This window comes from Furipterus horrens, unplaced genomic scaffold, assembly GCF_987537825.1.
Source record: "Furipterus horrens unplaced genomic scaffold, mFurHor1.1.pri manual_scaffold_1, whole genome shotgun sequence".
Classification (NCBI taxonomy): Eukaryota; Metazoa; Chordata; class Mammalia; order Chiroptera; family Furipteridae; genus Furipterus; species Furipterus horrens.
Window position 1 is genome coordinate 214,621,547 of NW_028327171.1, and position 14,912 is coordinate 214,636,458.

At 52.0% G+C, this 14,912-nt stretch overlaps 2 protein-coding genes across 4 annotated transcripts in view; both read left to right on the forward strand.

Annotated features, from left to right (window-relative positions):
• Window positions 1–8,603, forward strand: part of LOC150022819 (UDP-glucuronosyltransferase 1A1-like) — a 34,335-nt gene extending 25,732 nt beyond the window's left edge. For all 3 annotated transcript variants that reach the window (XM_090285066.1, XM_090285051.1, XM_090285059.1), the window contains exons 2-5: window positions 4,095–4,226; window positions 4,812–4,899; window positions 5,186–5,405; window positions 7,613–8,603. In XM_090285066.1, coding sequence (XP_090141192.1) covers window positions 4,095–4,226; window positions 4,812–4,899; window positions 5,186–5,405; window positions 7,613–7,910 — 738 coding nt within the window. In that variant the 3' untranslated portion in view covers window positions 7,911–8,603. The remainder of the gene's footprint in view (window positions 1–4,094; window positions 4,227–4,811; window positions 4,900–5,185; window positions 5,406–7,612) is intronic.
• A 5,136-nt stretch (window positions 8,604–13,739) lies between these two features.
• The window catches only part of MROH2A (maestro heat like repeat family member 2A), a 38,749-nt gene continuing 37,576 nt past the window's right edge, over window positions 13,740–14,912 (forward strand). Inside the window, exons 1-2 of the mRNA XM_090288500.1 lie at window positions 13,740–13,845; window positions 14,052–14,233. Of these exons, the coding sequence (XP_090144626.1) occupies window positions 13,740–13,845; window positions 14,052–14,233 (288 nt within the window). The remainder of the gene's footprint in view (window positions 13,846–14,051; window positions 14,234–14,912) is intronic.

The window sequence follows — 14,912 nt, forward strand, 5'->3', positions numbered from 1 at the left end:
CTTTGTAAGGGTGGGCTCGGAGGCAGCAACGCTGTGCAGGCAGGCGGTCCAGTATGGGAGGCAGGCGGCTTAGTGCTGGCTTCTTCCTGAAGCAAGGGCCACATGAGAGGCCCCTGTTTAGAAACAGCGGCTATGCTCTTTGTACGTTTGAGCCCAGTTAGCCCCCAGGAGTTCGTGGTAGGCATCTTCTTCCTTGGGGTCAACATACTCTGTACGTCCATTCCTCTGCGGGAGACTGTCTTACTCCCAGGGCTTTTGGTTAAAGTCCTGAACTTCAAGAAAACCAATAAATCTTTATTCAATAAAGAGGGTCCACAGAGAAACCACAGCCTGGCATGGGGCATACCTTGGGATGCCCAAAAGACAAAAGATAGTAGAACAGCATTGAGAGCAAAGGAACGGAACTCAAGATTCCACGATGTCATTTCCCTCTCGGGGTGAGGGACCATCTCTGTGGACAGGTAGAGACTCGGAGGTGAAATTCATGCATATATATTGGGTGTGCGGGGAAAATAGCCGAACAGGAGATCAGGGAGAACAGACACGTGAAGATGGCGAGGAGAAGAAAGACTGGCGACCGCACAGGCCTGCAGTACGTGTAGGCGACTCTGAATGCAAAATGATACAGTGACATGCTTCCAACATGCTAACTGCTTAACCAGGGCTCTTGCAAAACTAAGGACATTTGGGAAGGGAGAAGGTAAGAAGAGCCTGGAACTAAAATGACTAAACTCTCAGCAAAAGTAAGGAACTATTTTAAAGACCTCACTGGAGTGGGTGAGTGCTTTGACTTCAGAAGTGGCTTCATTTCTTTGCAAGGTGATAAGAGGTGGGAGAATCACAGGTTATTTTCAGTTAAGAAACACGTTGCTCCACTCTTTGGCCATCCCGGAGTCTGTGAAGTTGCAGCAAGGTTTAGGGGAGGTTTTGCCAATTAGGGAGAAGGTGGACCGCACGTTAATTGACTCCCGTAAGAGCTGGCCCGGGACAGGCTTGCCCATGATCCCACGGTCCGTGTGGTTTGCCTTTGGGATCTATAAATGCAGTTCTGTGCCATTTAAACTTTAGCCGAGTGCTGATATTTACCCTCGGGTGTTTGCGGCCTGTGGGTTCCGCTCGTGTCCTTGCACTCTGCTGGTTGCCGAGTGGGTGTGGGAGGGACGCCGGGAGGGGAACTTGGATCCGTCCCTTTCCAGACAAGGTGAAACATGAGTGGCTTCACTCAGGAGTGAAGGCAACGCTTGCCTGGAGCTGAGCTGTGTCTTCCCAAGCAGGAGGGCCGGGGCGCAGGTCTTAAGGAGGAAGGGTCTTGGGAGAAGCATCTTCAGGATGTCCTTACCACACACCCAAAATGCAGTGCGGTGGCAGAGAGGACGGTGCTGGCCTCCCGGACCTCTCGGGTGAACCCGGCGGAAAAGGCCGGGATTTGGCCTCCAGGAGCCAGAGGCCTGGAAGAGGGGCTGGGGCTGGGAGGGCGGGCCAGACAGGGGGCTCTCCTCTGAGGGTGGCGGGTCAGTGATCTTACTGGTCAGTCTCTGAATCGAGGCTGGCAGAGCCTCTGAAGAACGTGTGTGCTGAGCCCTGTCAGACGTCTCCTCCGTCTCACATCCGGGGTGACCCACATCTGGGTCTGTTCAGGTGTAACGCCAGAAGTGCCACGCCCCAGGGAAGCCCTCAGTTCTGGGAAAACGCTGCCACCTCGCGCCATCTCACTGATGCCCTTGGCATTCTTTGGAGACATATAAAACCATTTGGGGACTCTTGGGGAGTTGATTAGATCATCAGTGACCTACAGTTGGGGAAATTACATTACTTCTTTCTTGCTCTGTTTCCGCTAAGTGAATTATCACTGTGCGTGTGCGTGTGTGTGTGTGTGTGTGTGCCCTTGCATATATGTGCATGCAGGTGTGCGCCTGGGTATGTGTGCATGTGTGTGTGTATGTTTTCTGAAAACTAGAGTTGGCTTTCAAGGTCATGCACAGAACAGGTAGAGTTAAGGTCATTGCCAAGGGTTGAATCTCAGGGCTTCCTTACTCTCTTCCTGGAAACACGGCCCCCACTCTCATCTCCAGCTGCCCGTTGCGATGTGTTAGTTAATGTTGCTGTTCTTCTGACGGCTGCATCCTTTCCGAGCTTCTGTGGGCCACTCACCTCCAACGTACGCTCCGCATCACGTCGGGAGTAGGTCTTCGATGAGCCGTAACCCGAAGTCAGTTTACTAGTTGGGCTTCCCTCCCGTCATGGTCTCTCTCCTCTCTATGCACAGACAATTTCTAAAATCCTACAGTGCTGCCTCCAAGGGACACGGATCACTGTGTAACACTCATTATCAACTGGAAAATCACTCCCTGCGTACAGCTCAAAGATACCTGAACTCATTTGATCAAAAGCCAATTACTCTTTGATCAAAAAGACGACTGAATGGCAACAGATCGCCGTCAGCACTAGCAAGGACTTTGAATCAAGTCAGCCCCTCCCCCCGTGCCCTGGTTTTTAAATGATGCCATCTTGTCCATCTTGCATGCAGGGGAAACCAGCTGATGTGATTGTAGAGGCCCCTCCCTGCCCTTCACTCCTTATTCTGTCAGCCAGCTGGCCCAGAAGTTTCTTCAGAAGCAAGGCCCGGTGTTTTGAGTTCCATCCTTAAAGGGCCAAGGCTGTCATGCCCACAGGAAGTCTTTGCTGGAGACAGTGGAGTGGCCTTCTAAGTGTGGCCTTCCTCAGGTGACAGTGATGGACATCTTTCTGTAGGGAATTGGCTTCTGGACCAGGACAGGAGCAGTCGGTGAAGGTCATACGCTCGGTGGGCTGGGAGTCAGTGCCCGTCAGACCTGCCCACGGTGGCTTTGCCAACCGAGGTTTCCTCACAGGCCCTTGCCATTTTCTGAACCGTGTAGAAGGGGCTCAGGTCCCTGGTGCCCCCTTGGCCAGGGTGTCTGTCCCCTACTTTGTAGCTCTCAGACCCAGGGAGGAGCAGTTTGCTTTTTTGGGTCCCTTACGGAACCAGCAAAGAAAGAGTCAAATACACCCCTGCATATTCTTCTTGCTCAGGCAGGAAGGTGGACTCACACTCTTTAGAGAGCTCTTCTCCAGGAAAGCTGGAGCGAGGCGAGGCTCGCTGGTTACACTACCGCCCTGCGTGGGTGCGACTTCGCTCTGGAATCACCCACGAGACCGGCTGCCAGGAGGCTGTCCTCCCCTGGGGGTTTCCCCTTTCCTGTGAGCCTGAGCCTCACACTCTGGAGCCTTGTGCTTACACGCTCTTTCCACATAGAAAGAATGTTGCAGAAGCCGTGGAAAGTGACAGAGACCTTTACTATAGGCTTTCTTAAGGGGAAAGTGCAGGCGCTTTCGAGTCCGTAGCGAGCTTTCTGAGACCCCCTTTGAGCAGCGTCCTCTCCCCCCGTGCTTCTGTTCACAGCTAAAGGCTCTGTCCTCTCTCCGTGATGCCCCTCCTTCCCCACTGCCTTCTGCTCCCTCCTGGCCCTTCCCTGAAGCCTGCGCTCCCCCTAAAACCTCCCCAGCTGCCCAAAGCCCTGGTCACGGGGCCTGGGCTCATCTCTGATTGGTTTCCTTTTGGAAAATTGGCACATTACCTGGACTCTGCCTCTCAGCCCAAGAGAGAGCTCAACACTGAAACCCGCGGGCAAGAAGCTTTTCTCCTTTGGAAGGGAGTAAGGCAGGCAGAGATGCCGTGACACACACTGATACCTTGTGTTCTCTACCACACACACCCCCTGCATCACATTCTCCTTTTACAATGCTCACCCGAGGATATGTTTTTATTGATTTGAGAGAGAGAAGGGGGCAGGGGGGAGAGAGAGAGAGAGAGAGAGAGAGAGAGAGAGAGAGAGAGAGAGAGAGAGAGAGAGAGAGAGAGAGAGAGAGAGAGAGTGGTTGTCTCCTGCATTTGCCCCAATTGGGAATTGAACCTGCAGCCTTTTGGTATACAGGATGATGCTCCAACCAGCCAAGCCACCCGGCCAGGGCTAAATCACGTTCTTTAGAGAAAGATATCAGAGTCATAGCTTAATGTAGGCAGTCACCCAATGAATATGAGAAAAATTAACTGGAAATTTCTCCTCTGGGTCTAGGAATTTGAAGCCTACATTAATGCCTCTGGAGAACATGGAATTGTGGTCTTCTCTCTGGGCTCAATGGTCTCGGAGATTCCGGAGAAGAGAGCTATAGAAATTGCTGATGCTTTGGGCAAAATACCTCAGACGGTAAGACGATGCTATACTTTATCTGTCGTAAGAGTTCTAACCCCAAATTCCCAGTTCTGAATTAATTCTATAAGTTGGACTTTAGACTTGGGTTCCCTGCCACTTCCTAATTATTAATCCCAAGTTCTTTTTGCAATTCTGCTCTCAACTGCTCTGTTAAACCATGATCCACTTCACCTGGATGGCTCATCTTCCCCGAGATACTCAAAACTGTGTTAAGGAGAACTTATTTTAAAAGTAAAATAAAATAGCATATTGTCTCTTCATATTAGGTAGGAATATTTCCCCAGAAAGCTGTTGGTCAGAACAATCATATATAATTATAGTTCTACATTCACTCATTTTATTAAATAGATTTTTCCTTGAAGTGCAGAAAGGTACAAAACTCATAAATGTGTAGTTTGCTAAATTTTTACAAATTCACAAAATGTTATCAGTCCCCAGAGCCTTCTTAGTTACTATACTCTGCCCCCGCCCCCCCAAATGAGGTTATGTCCATTCAGAAGACTCCAGTTTCTAGCCACTATAGGAGATTAGAAAAACAAAATCGCATTATGTTCTCTAAACTCTCTTCTTCTTTGTAAGGTCCTGTGGCGCTACACTGGCACCCGACCCCCGAACCTGGCAAAGAATACGATCCTGGTCAAGTGGCTGCCCCAGAATGATCTGCTTGGTATGTGGAAAGGATTTGATGTGTAGGTCCAACCAAGGTCAAGTTAGGAAAGTGGCGTAGGCACGGCCGCTCTGAAGGATTGTCTAGCTGGCAAATACGATGGCCAACATACCCCACCTTGCTTTTTACCTGGGCGGCGGGCATCCCCACCTCATTGTCTTCCGCAAACTCCTGCAAGGGCCACGCGTGGCAGCGCTGAGTGCTCAGAGCGCTTTCAGGACCTGGCGGTACCGGGATGTGACCCTCGGCGCCCTGACCACCGCATTCCTCCCTCGTTGCCTCCCAGGTCACCCGAAGACGCGTGCCTTTATCACACATTCCGGCTCCCACGGTATCTACGAAGGACTGTGCAACGGGGTTCCGATGGTGATGCTGCCTTTGTTCGGGGATCAGATGGACAACGCAAAGCGCATGGAGACCCGGGGAGCAGGCGTGACCTTGAACGTCCTGGAGATGACTTCCGAAGATTTAGCCAATGCCCTCAAAACTGTCATCAATGACAAAAGGTAAGAGAGGCGGCGGAGAGGAACACTATGTCTGTCCTGCCCATTGCGTTCACAGTACGTATTCAAGCAAATGCTTTAAAATCTGTTCATACAGAAGAGGATTTGGGGTTATTATTCATTTTATAAAAGAATGCTTGATTCCTACTGAATTATGGGAATGATTTTAAATAACTTTTCCCTCATAGGTTTAAAACGTAATTTAAAAAATGTCAGCATAATAGATGCTTGATCTCTAAGTTCCTGAAGAGAGAGAAAGATTCCGTTGCAGGAAGCATGCTGGAAGTACAGGGTTTCCCAGCCCTGAAACCTATGAGAAAGTGTGTCCATGAGATCTGTGAATGGCAGGGCTCATGTGCTAGCACTTGTAATAAAAGGCTCATAGTGCAAAGCAGGGACAAGTTTGTTTGCATGTGGCTCTGAAAATAATTCAAAAGGCAGAGCTATCAGATCAAATGATCGCTGCATAAAATGTATAGCTGTCAAGGTCACTAGTAGCAGAATGCTTAAAACTTTGAGGAAAGAAGTGATGCCCAGGGGTAGGTTTCATCCAACACTCCGTAATGTGTGTGTACAACTGTGCGTGTGCACACGTGTGCGCAGGTGCGTACATGTGTGTGTTTGTGTGGACACCGGCCTGCGAGAGTCTCAGGTCCCTTCACCTGTGGTTTCTTCGTTTCAGAAGAATCACCAGTTAGGAGGGCAGATGTGACTCCTGGGAATGTGTTCGGAGGGGGCGAGATGCACCGCAGGGGGACACACGGAGCCTGGAAGAGGGGAAATGGAGGAAGGGCGGTGCTCACGCGGGGGCGGTGCCAGTGGACGAGAAGGGACCGTCCACAGGAGTCCCGGGGTACCGTGCCCCGAGCGCGCAGTGGCGGCTCGCCCAGGGCGGCTGGGGCGGGGCTCCCCACGGCCTTCAGCTGGCTGCTCCGGGGGGCTGGCTTCTCAGTGTCACGCCGCTCACCCGCCGGGGCACTTCAGACCCGTCTTCTCTCTCCGTGTGCTGAAGGAACTCGCGCCCGAGGGTCCCACCAGTAACATTGCTCTGATCTTTCGCTTGCTGGTGGAGACGGCTCCTTGAAACCTCACAGGGACCTGGCAGACGTTCTCTAGTACATTCTCTTTAAAAAACACTAATCCATCAACTTAAGTTGTTAACTTACGTCAGCTGTTTGCTTCCGAGCCACCTCTGTCTGGCTGTGAATCTCCATGTTTCCAACAATCTGAGCTTCAGCTGAGCCTACATAAAATAAAGATAAACGGAAAAAAAAAAATTTGAACAGCAGATTACGCAACCAGGCCATAACAGGTGCTCGATAAATATTGAATGAATTAAAGTCCAAGGAAATCTACCTTGCTTAAGATAAGACATATAAAATGAAGATGATTAACAGGGTTTATGGCCAAATATTAATGTAATAATGCAATAATGTATCCAAATAAAATGATGGGCATGTTTAAGGGCAGCAAGGGTCATAATTACTTATGAACAGAAGTAATTTTTTTTCCTTTCTTCTCTCTTCTTTTTCCTTTTGCTCCTCCTCCTCCTCCTCCACTTCCTCCTCCTTCTCTCTTGTCTTCTAGTGCATGTATACTAAGCGTTGAGACATTTAAACCATCTGGGCTTTGGATGTCCTCATGTGGCCGTCCACACTGCCAGATAAACAGGAACCCGTTTGCTTGAACAGTCTGCGTAGACACAGCTTCACGCAAAACTTAGATCAATTAAATCGATTGTCTTGGAGATGGTGCTTAAAAATGGCTTTTACTTTTGATTAGATATGATTCTTTATAAGTTCAAATGAGCAATCATTCATAACTTCTAATATGACATTTTCTTTATTTTTTTATCTTACTCTAAAGAAAGTATAATTTAATATCCTACAAAAATATTACTAAAAAGAAAAGAAGAAATGTAGCAAGTAGGTTTCAAATAATGTAAAATTGTAATTTTGGCTTCCGGTTTTTCTTTCTTTTCCTTTCTCTCTCCCCTTCCGTCCTTCCTTCTTTCCATTCTTCCTTCCTTCCTGGAGACAAAGAACACTGTGTGTGCGTGTGTGTGTGTGTGTTCTTTGCTACTTGTAATAGAGACACATTTCTCTGTGGAGTTGGAAAAATCAGGTAGCGTGTCTCTATGCAAGCAAGCATGCATGACAGTCCCCTGTCACCGGTGTTCCCGGCATTCACATAACTGTCTTTGTGTGTAGCTACAAGGAAAACGTCATGCGCCTCTCCAGCCTCCACAAGGACCGCCCCATCGAGCCGCTGGACCTGGCCGTGTTCTGGGTGGAGTTCGTGATGAGGCACAAGGGAGCACCGCACCTGCGCCCCGCGGCCCACGACCTCACCTGGTACCAGTACCATTCTCTGGACGTGATCGGCTTCCTCTTGGCCATCGTTCTGGGAGTTGTCTTCATAGTCTACAAATGTTGTGCTTTCGGCTACAGCAAATGTTTCGGGAAGAAACGGCGAGTTAAGAAATCTCAGAAATCCAAGGCGCACTGAGGGGTGGGTGGGAAATGAGGTGCCCGAATCTGAAGAGTGTATTAGATTCATGTTAGGCTTGTTGAAGAAATACTTTGCTGTATCAAGTTAGACACCCCAGAGTCTTTTTTAAAAATAAAAATAATTTAATTGGCAATCGCACCTACAGGTAGAAATATTTGAAAATGTTTTCTGCTGCCTCCAGTACCTTTAGCTGGGGCCACACTTGCTACCTTTCAAAGGACCTGCCAAGAGGGTCAGACAGGTGCCTCCTTCACTCTGTGTTGCTGCTCTTACTCAGAGAGGGGCCCGTCTGGGAGCCAGGGCTGCCCTTAGTGTGGATGATGGTCCTGACATCATCTGACTTCTATAGACTGTTGTGATCAATTCCTTCAGTAAGAATGGCAGGTCCTAATTTACTTACATGCTTCCCAGATACCACTTTGGGTGTTTAAAGAAGGGAACATGTATTCCTTTAAGGCTTCGTGCCTTGTACTTGAAATGAATGAATGCCACAGGGCCCTTTGGGAACAGCGTATGACTCTGTCTTTGGGGGAACATGTTGATGTCTAAAGTTGACGGGCATTGTGTTTGAGAGGATAGTCATTGTTTGTGCCAAGTGCACCTGAATTTGATAAAAGTCCAAAGTGTATTTCTCTCTGGTGTGCGTTTCCTACAACTAAAAAACATATCAATAAATTTATGTAAGTTATATTTCTCAGGTGTTCTTCTCTTCATTGGTGTTGCATTTATTTATTGTTAACTTACATGTTCCGATTACAAAAGTAATGCATCATTATGACAAAAACACAGGCTTGTACTCATACGCGCACAAGAGAATAAAAGTCGCCCGTAGTCCTTCCTGTTCCTCAGAAATAATCGCTGTGACTATTTTGGCAAATGCACATAAACTATTGCAGGTATACGAAATATTTCCAGTGTTGCCTGATATCCTGTCTTCACTCCACTCTATCATGAATGTCCTTTGTATGAACATTAATTTGTTTTCAGTGACCAAGGATTATTCTGTTGTGTGGATTTACCAGGACGTATTTAACCACCACTTCTGGGTGGATCCACTCTTATCTTCTTTTATATAAAAGAGCTAAGTCTTTGCACATATTCCTGCCTATTTCTGTGGGAAAGAGCTTTACCACAAATTAACCGCTGTCTGAGCCTGGGCTCCTGTGCGGTGAGGATTTAAGGGGGAGAGGTTTGTTTGGGGACTGAAGGGAACCCCAGCACGGCGCGGGGAGTTGGGTGGGGAGTGAGGCCCGCCAAGAAGCCGGCTCTCCTGTGGGGGACGGAGCTGAACCCCTCTGGTGGCCGCTGGTGCCAGTGCAGAAAATGCGCCGGACTTATCCCACCAAGAAGCAAGGCCCTTGGGTGGGGAGCTGAGCACTCGCCTTGTCAGTAACCTTGGCCGGTCCCAAGTGGTTGTTAATTCCCTGCACTTCCAGTGAGCCCGGGGGCTCTGGGAGCCAGATAGCCCCTGGGAGGGGAGAGGAGGGCGTGGTGTTGGAGGTGGGCTTGTGCTCTAAAGAGAAGAGGGGACAGGACATCTGGCTGGGGCACGGCCGCATCTCACTGCAAAGGGTTTGAGCCCTTCCCAAACTGCATCCCGCGATGCGGTGAGAAAGCCGCTTCCCGCAGCCTCTGCAGGATAAAGTACTGCCTTGCAAACAATGGCAGAAAAATCCCAAACAATAACAAAAAAATCAACGTGCTTGAAGAAACATGGGATCTTTTTTTACATTTCTTAAAATTCTATTATACTCTTAAGAGATGAATTTTTACAAGCGCATGCATTTGCTTTTCCCTTCCTGTGCCTGTTTTCGATGGGGTGTATTACCCCGAGGACTTGCCGAGGGAGCTCACTGCCCGAACGAGAATATCCTAGCGTGTGCCGGGAGTGTATCTTCTCCACCTGTTCTTCGCCTTTAATTGTGTTCACACCTCTGTTCGTTGCTTTGTGTTACCTGCAGACACTTTAAACATATCAGCTCCAGGTGGGGCTGCGTGTCACACGGGTAGCCAGGACTCCCGACCCCAGCCCCATTCGCTCCGTCCCCTGGCTGCTTTCGGAACACCAGCTGTTCACGCCAGCTCCTTTCTCACATCTTTGGGCCCCATGGGGATTCTTGGACTAGGGGCGCCCTCCTTCCGGGCCCTTGCGACGCCCCCCCCCCCCCCCCCCCAGCGACCATCCCCTGGGCTCCCTGCCCACGCTCCCTGCCACTGTGTCTGTTTCAGGGACCCTGAGCTGCTCTGGGTTCCCGTGTGCTCCTCTGCACCTTGGTGTTTCTAGCCCTTATGGCCTCTTGTTTCCAAGTAAGAGACCCCCACTCAGGATACCGTAAGCAAAAAGGGGGCCCTTTTCTAAGGAGGTGGGTTTCCTAAGGACTCAGGGCTCCTGGCCAAGCCTCCAGAGGGGCCAGAGTGAGTGGAGTCTCTCTTGTCCTCTCTTGTCCCTGTGTGCTCTGGGTGACAGCTTTGCTCCCCTCTGCTCTTGTCCTTCTCCGCCCCTCAGTCCCCAGGTCCCTCAGCCCCAAGATCCCGCAGGATACTGACTGCGTTTTCTCTTACCCACGTTCCTGAAATCCTGGGAGAAAGGATCCGGACCAGCTGGATCAGGTGCTCACTCCTTGTCTGCTCACGATTGTTGGGGGAGGGATTACAGAGGAAAACCGTGGCCACCAGGAGCCTATGACTGTGACCCCAAGGGTCAGAGAAGAGGGAACCTTGTGAGCTGGGGAGATGCCACCGACGGTGGTCAGTACCTGCATACATTTCCCCCGCTTCCTGCCTTGGTTCTTTCATACACTGAAGCTCCCGGGTCTCTATAAATACAAGGTTCTTTTGTTTTCAAGTTAGTTCCAACGGAAGTGAGGGTGGGGACCTCTGTAGGGTGACAGTATATGAGGGTGGCTGATTTTATGAATGGATTAGGAGTGAGTCAAATATTATTGTCATGATCTGAAAAATAAAAGAGTATTTTTATTTTGGAAAACCAAGGAGGGTCCCCTTGTCATTCCTTGATCTCACTGTCTTTGGGTTCTCGCTAGATAACGTATTGGGGGCATCACACTTTTTGCTGTGCTTATATACTCACCGCGTGTGTAAGAAGAAAGTAGCCCTCCTCTACCTCTCTTAACAGCTATGTCCTTTACCCTTTGCAGCTCTTCTCATGAAGGGGGATCTATTTCCCCAGCTCTTGCGTCTGGGCTGGCCTCTGACCTGCGTTGGCAGCGGTGATGGGTGGCAGTTCCAACTCTAGGCTCCGAGAGGCCTTCGTGTTTCTGCTCACTGTCTGGGAACCCCGCCTAGCTGCTGTGAGACCCAGTCGCCCCAGTCCCTTCAGCCAAGAGCCAGCCAACTGTCAGACCCCGTGGGAGGCCATCCTAGACCAGCCAGCCTCCGCCCACCCCACTGGCTGCAGCAGATGCACGAGTGACCCCCTCTGGGCTTGGCTGGACATGGCCCAGGTCAGCAGAGCCACCCAGCTGACCACCCACGGGCTTGCGAACAATAATAAATGGTTGTTGTCAGTCATGAAGGTCAAGGTGGCCTGTTACACAGCCTTGGCTCACTGACACGTTCACTTCCGGCTGTACATCCACGACATTTCCTGTGCGGGGTCTTTAGACCCTCAAAGGACAAGGTTGTGTCCACCCTCCCTCTGGCTCTGCCACAGCATGGAGGCCACACTTGGCTGCTGGGAACCTGCACCGTGTCACTTGACACGTCTTTGGAAGAGAGAAGAAAGCCTAGAGGGGAGTGAGAGGGGCCCGTGCAAGAGGGGGCTTGTGTGATCATTGTCTTCTTGCGTCTGGTCCCGATTTGTCAATATGTCTCCAGAGGGCAGACCAAGGAACGACGCTTACAGCTGATGGGGTAGAGGCGGTTGGCACCATACAGACGAAGCTCATCTTCTAGCCACCCAGAGTCAAGAAGTAGAAGTGGGTTCACGAGGGTGACAGGCTGCCCGGTACCAGAGGCGCCCACCGGAGGCTGAGAACTCACCCCCTCTCGGCAGGGCGGGCAAACTTGGGAGTTAGTGTAGCTAAGCAGCCGAGAGTCAGGTCGTCCTCAGGCTTGTTCTGCGTCCCCGCAGCGCAGGAACCGAAAGGCTCCCAAACGCCAATATGTCCCTGCTCAGACCGATGACCTGGACTCTCTCACAGCGGCCAGTGACAGCGGGATCCTTGGCACCTCACGTTTGGTTTCAGAACACAAGGCCCCTGCCTTCTTTGAGGTTCTTTGCCTTTGAAGAATTCTGCCAAGAGGACGCCCTTCCCCATCCTGCAGGTCACCCAGCCCTTGGGGAAGAGGCGTCCTCGTCCCAGAGCCTTGCTGGAGCCCCACTGCGCTCCACGGCCCTGACCACACCTGCCCCACCCCCAGGGCCCTACGACAGCACCCCCAGGGGACTCGGGGGTGAAGCAGCCGCCCGGTCCCCACCATTTCCCTTTCCCAGACAGGCCCCCGTACTTCACCAGACACGTGGCTAACGGAAACGTTCCCGCAGCACGAGGGGGGTTTTCTCGCAGGGCAGGGCACTGTGCGCTCGTCAGCACCATCAGCTCACAGAGACTCAGGGAGGCAGTTGGAGCTCAAAGTTCCAAGGCTCCGGGCCCTAACGGTGGTGATCTGAGGACGCCCCTCCGTGCCAGGAGAACTGGCCCTCCCCTGCGTGCCTGCTGAGGAGCCCTGCTGTCCCCACGCGGACAGGCGGCCCTGCCCCATCTGCATTGCCATCGGTGTGTTTTAGGGCAGGAACGCGGCTTCCTCTCGCATTGTATTTTTGTTCCAGCTGGGAGAGGATTCGGGGAGACGGTCAGTATTTCAGTCCCAGAGCAGCTCTTGAAAGGATTCGCAGGAGGAAGGAGCCCAGGGTGGGGGGAGGGGGGCCCTGGGCTGGAGTCCGAGACCGAGGAACTTGGCCATGGGAGGAGAGGGGACCTGGGAGCTTCAGTCTCCCGTCCTGACACCCGTGCCGCTGTCCGTCAGCCCCTAGGAAGCTGCTCACGTCACGGCAGCCCCTGGTCACGGGCTCTGTGGCTTGCTGGGCGGATCCCTACTTAAGCTTTGTCGTCAGTGTCTAGAAAAGAGGGAGGAGGGCCTAGGTCACCAAAGGAATTATTTATTTATTTATTGCTGCGTCACCAACGACTATAAACCGAGGGGCACTTACTATCACATCGTTTCTGTGAGTCCGGGTCTGGGCACGGCTTTCCAGGGACCTTTGCTGGGGCTGCCCAGGCTGCACTCAGGGTGGCAGATGGCTGCCTTCTTTCTGGAGCTCGGTGCTATCCCAGGCTCACGTGGGTGTTGGCAGAACCCAGGTCCTTGCGGCTGTAGGAGCGAGACCCTTGGGTCCCTGCTGCGTGGCCTCCTCCACGGCAGCTACGTAGTGGCCGTTACCTTTCAAGGCCCGTGGGAGAAGGTGAGAGGATGCCTTCGTCCCGTCCGCTAAGACGGTGTCTGATATGACATCATATGCCATGGGAGGGGCTTCCCAGGAGCTCTGCCATATTCTTCCTGGTTAAAACCAAGTCATGGGTTCTGCCTGCCCTCAAGGGGAGGGGACAATACAGTGTATATTATCTTAGAGGGTGTCAATACACCATGTATTTTATAAATCCTTTTTTAAAGATTTTATTTATTTATCTTTAGAAAGAGGGGAAGGGAGGGAGAGAAACGTCAGTGTGTGGTTGCCTCTCGCACGTCCCCAACCTGGACTGCAACCCAGGCAGGTGCCCTGACTGGGAATTGAACCGGTGACCCTTTGATTCACAGGCCGGTGCTCAATCCACTGAGCCGCACTAGCCAGGGCTACAGATCTTATTCATGTCCAAAGAGCCTGAGGAAGAGACGGCAGAATCAGCGATAGACTCAAATGAGCACCTGTCAGATGAGACAGAGGAGCCGGAACCTCTGGAACCAGATGACGGTGGTGAGAAAGTCACCCACATCCTTGCAGTCCTGAGCCATCTTGGCCAGTGACCCCCTGAGGGCACATCCCAGCTGAGGTCTCAGTTTCTCCACCTGTTCAGTGGACAAGAAGGTCCCTGTCCCCACACCCCACAGGGGGAGCCGAGGCTGAGCAGGAGTCGGGGAGGCCTGGGCACAGGAGCACCTGCTGTGTCATGTCTATCTTAGGGACTTTCCAACAAGTCACAAACCTGCTCGACATCATGGACAGCGAGTCAGCCATGACGGACACTCCTGGGGCTGGTCCCAGCATGCGGAAGGTGCTGGCCACGGCGATCATCACGGAGAAGGCTTCCACCGCGCCCGGCGTGGTGCTGAACGCCCTCATCCGCTGCCTGCAGGTGCCACAGGTAGGGCCGCCTTCGCCCACGGTCGCTCCTCTGAGCCTGGCCCCGGCGGCTGCCTGTGCCCACCCACTGCTTGGCCCACGTGCACCAGCCATCGAGGGGGCAGGGCTGGGCGCCGGCAGGACTGTGAGGTTCTCGCAGTCCTTGAGGACCCAGGGTGCCCTGGGGCTTTGACAGTTTTTAAAACTCCTCCGTATTTAGACGCAGTGGGTTCAGGAGCCATCATCCTGGAGCAAGAGCAAAGCCAGCAGATGTTAGGGAGCAAAGACTCAGCCGGCCCCGGGCGAGGGGATGCTGGGCCGGTCAGGGGACAGTTTAGCGGAGCAGGAGGCTGGGATGGAGGGTGCTGAAGGGATGATGGGAAGTGTGACGGGAGACCGTGGTGGGCCGCATACGGCAGGGCCTTGTGGGACACGGTTGGGATAGAGCATCAGAATCCCCTGGATAGCTGGACCCCCACTCAAGAGTTTCTGGTTCAGTGGGTCTGGGGTGGGGCCCGAGGAATCAGCATTTCTAGCAAGTTCGCAGGTGCTGCTGCCGCTGGTCTGGAGACCACACTTGGAGACCTCCTTGAGTTGGGCGGGGGGGCAGCAATACTACCTGGAAATGGGTAAAACCCGTCCTTGGAGGTGGGGGGGTCATGAAGGAAATCTCACTTTTTATGTATAAAGCACAGAGAGGT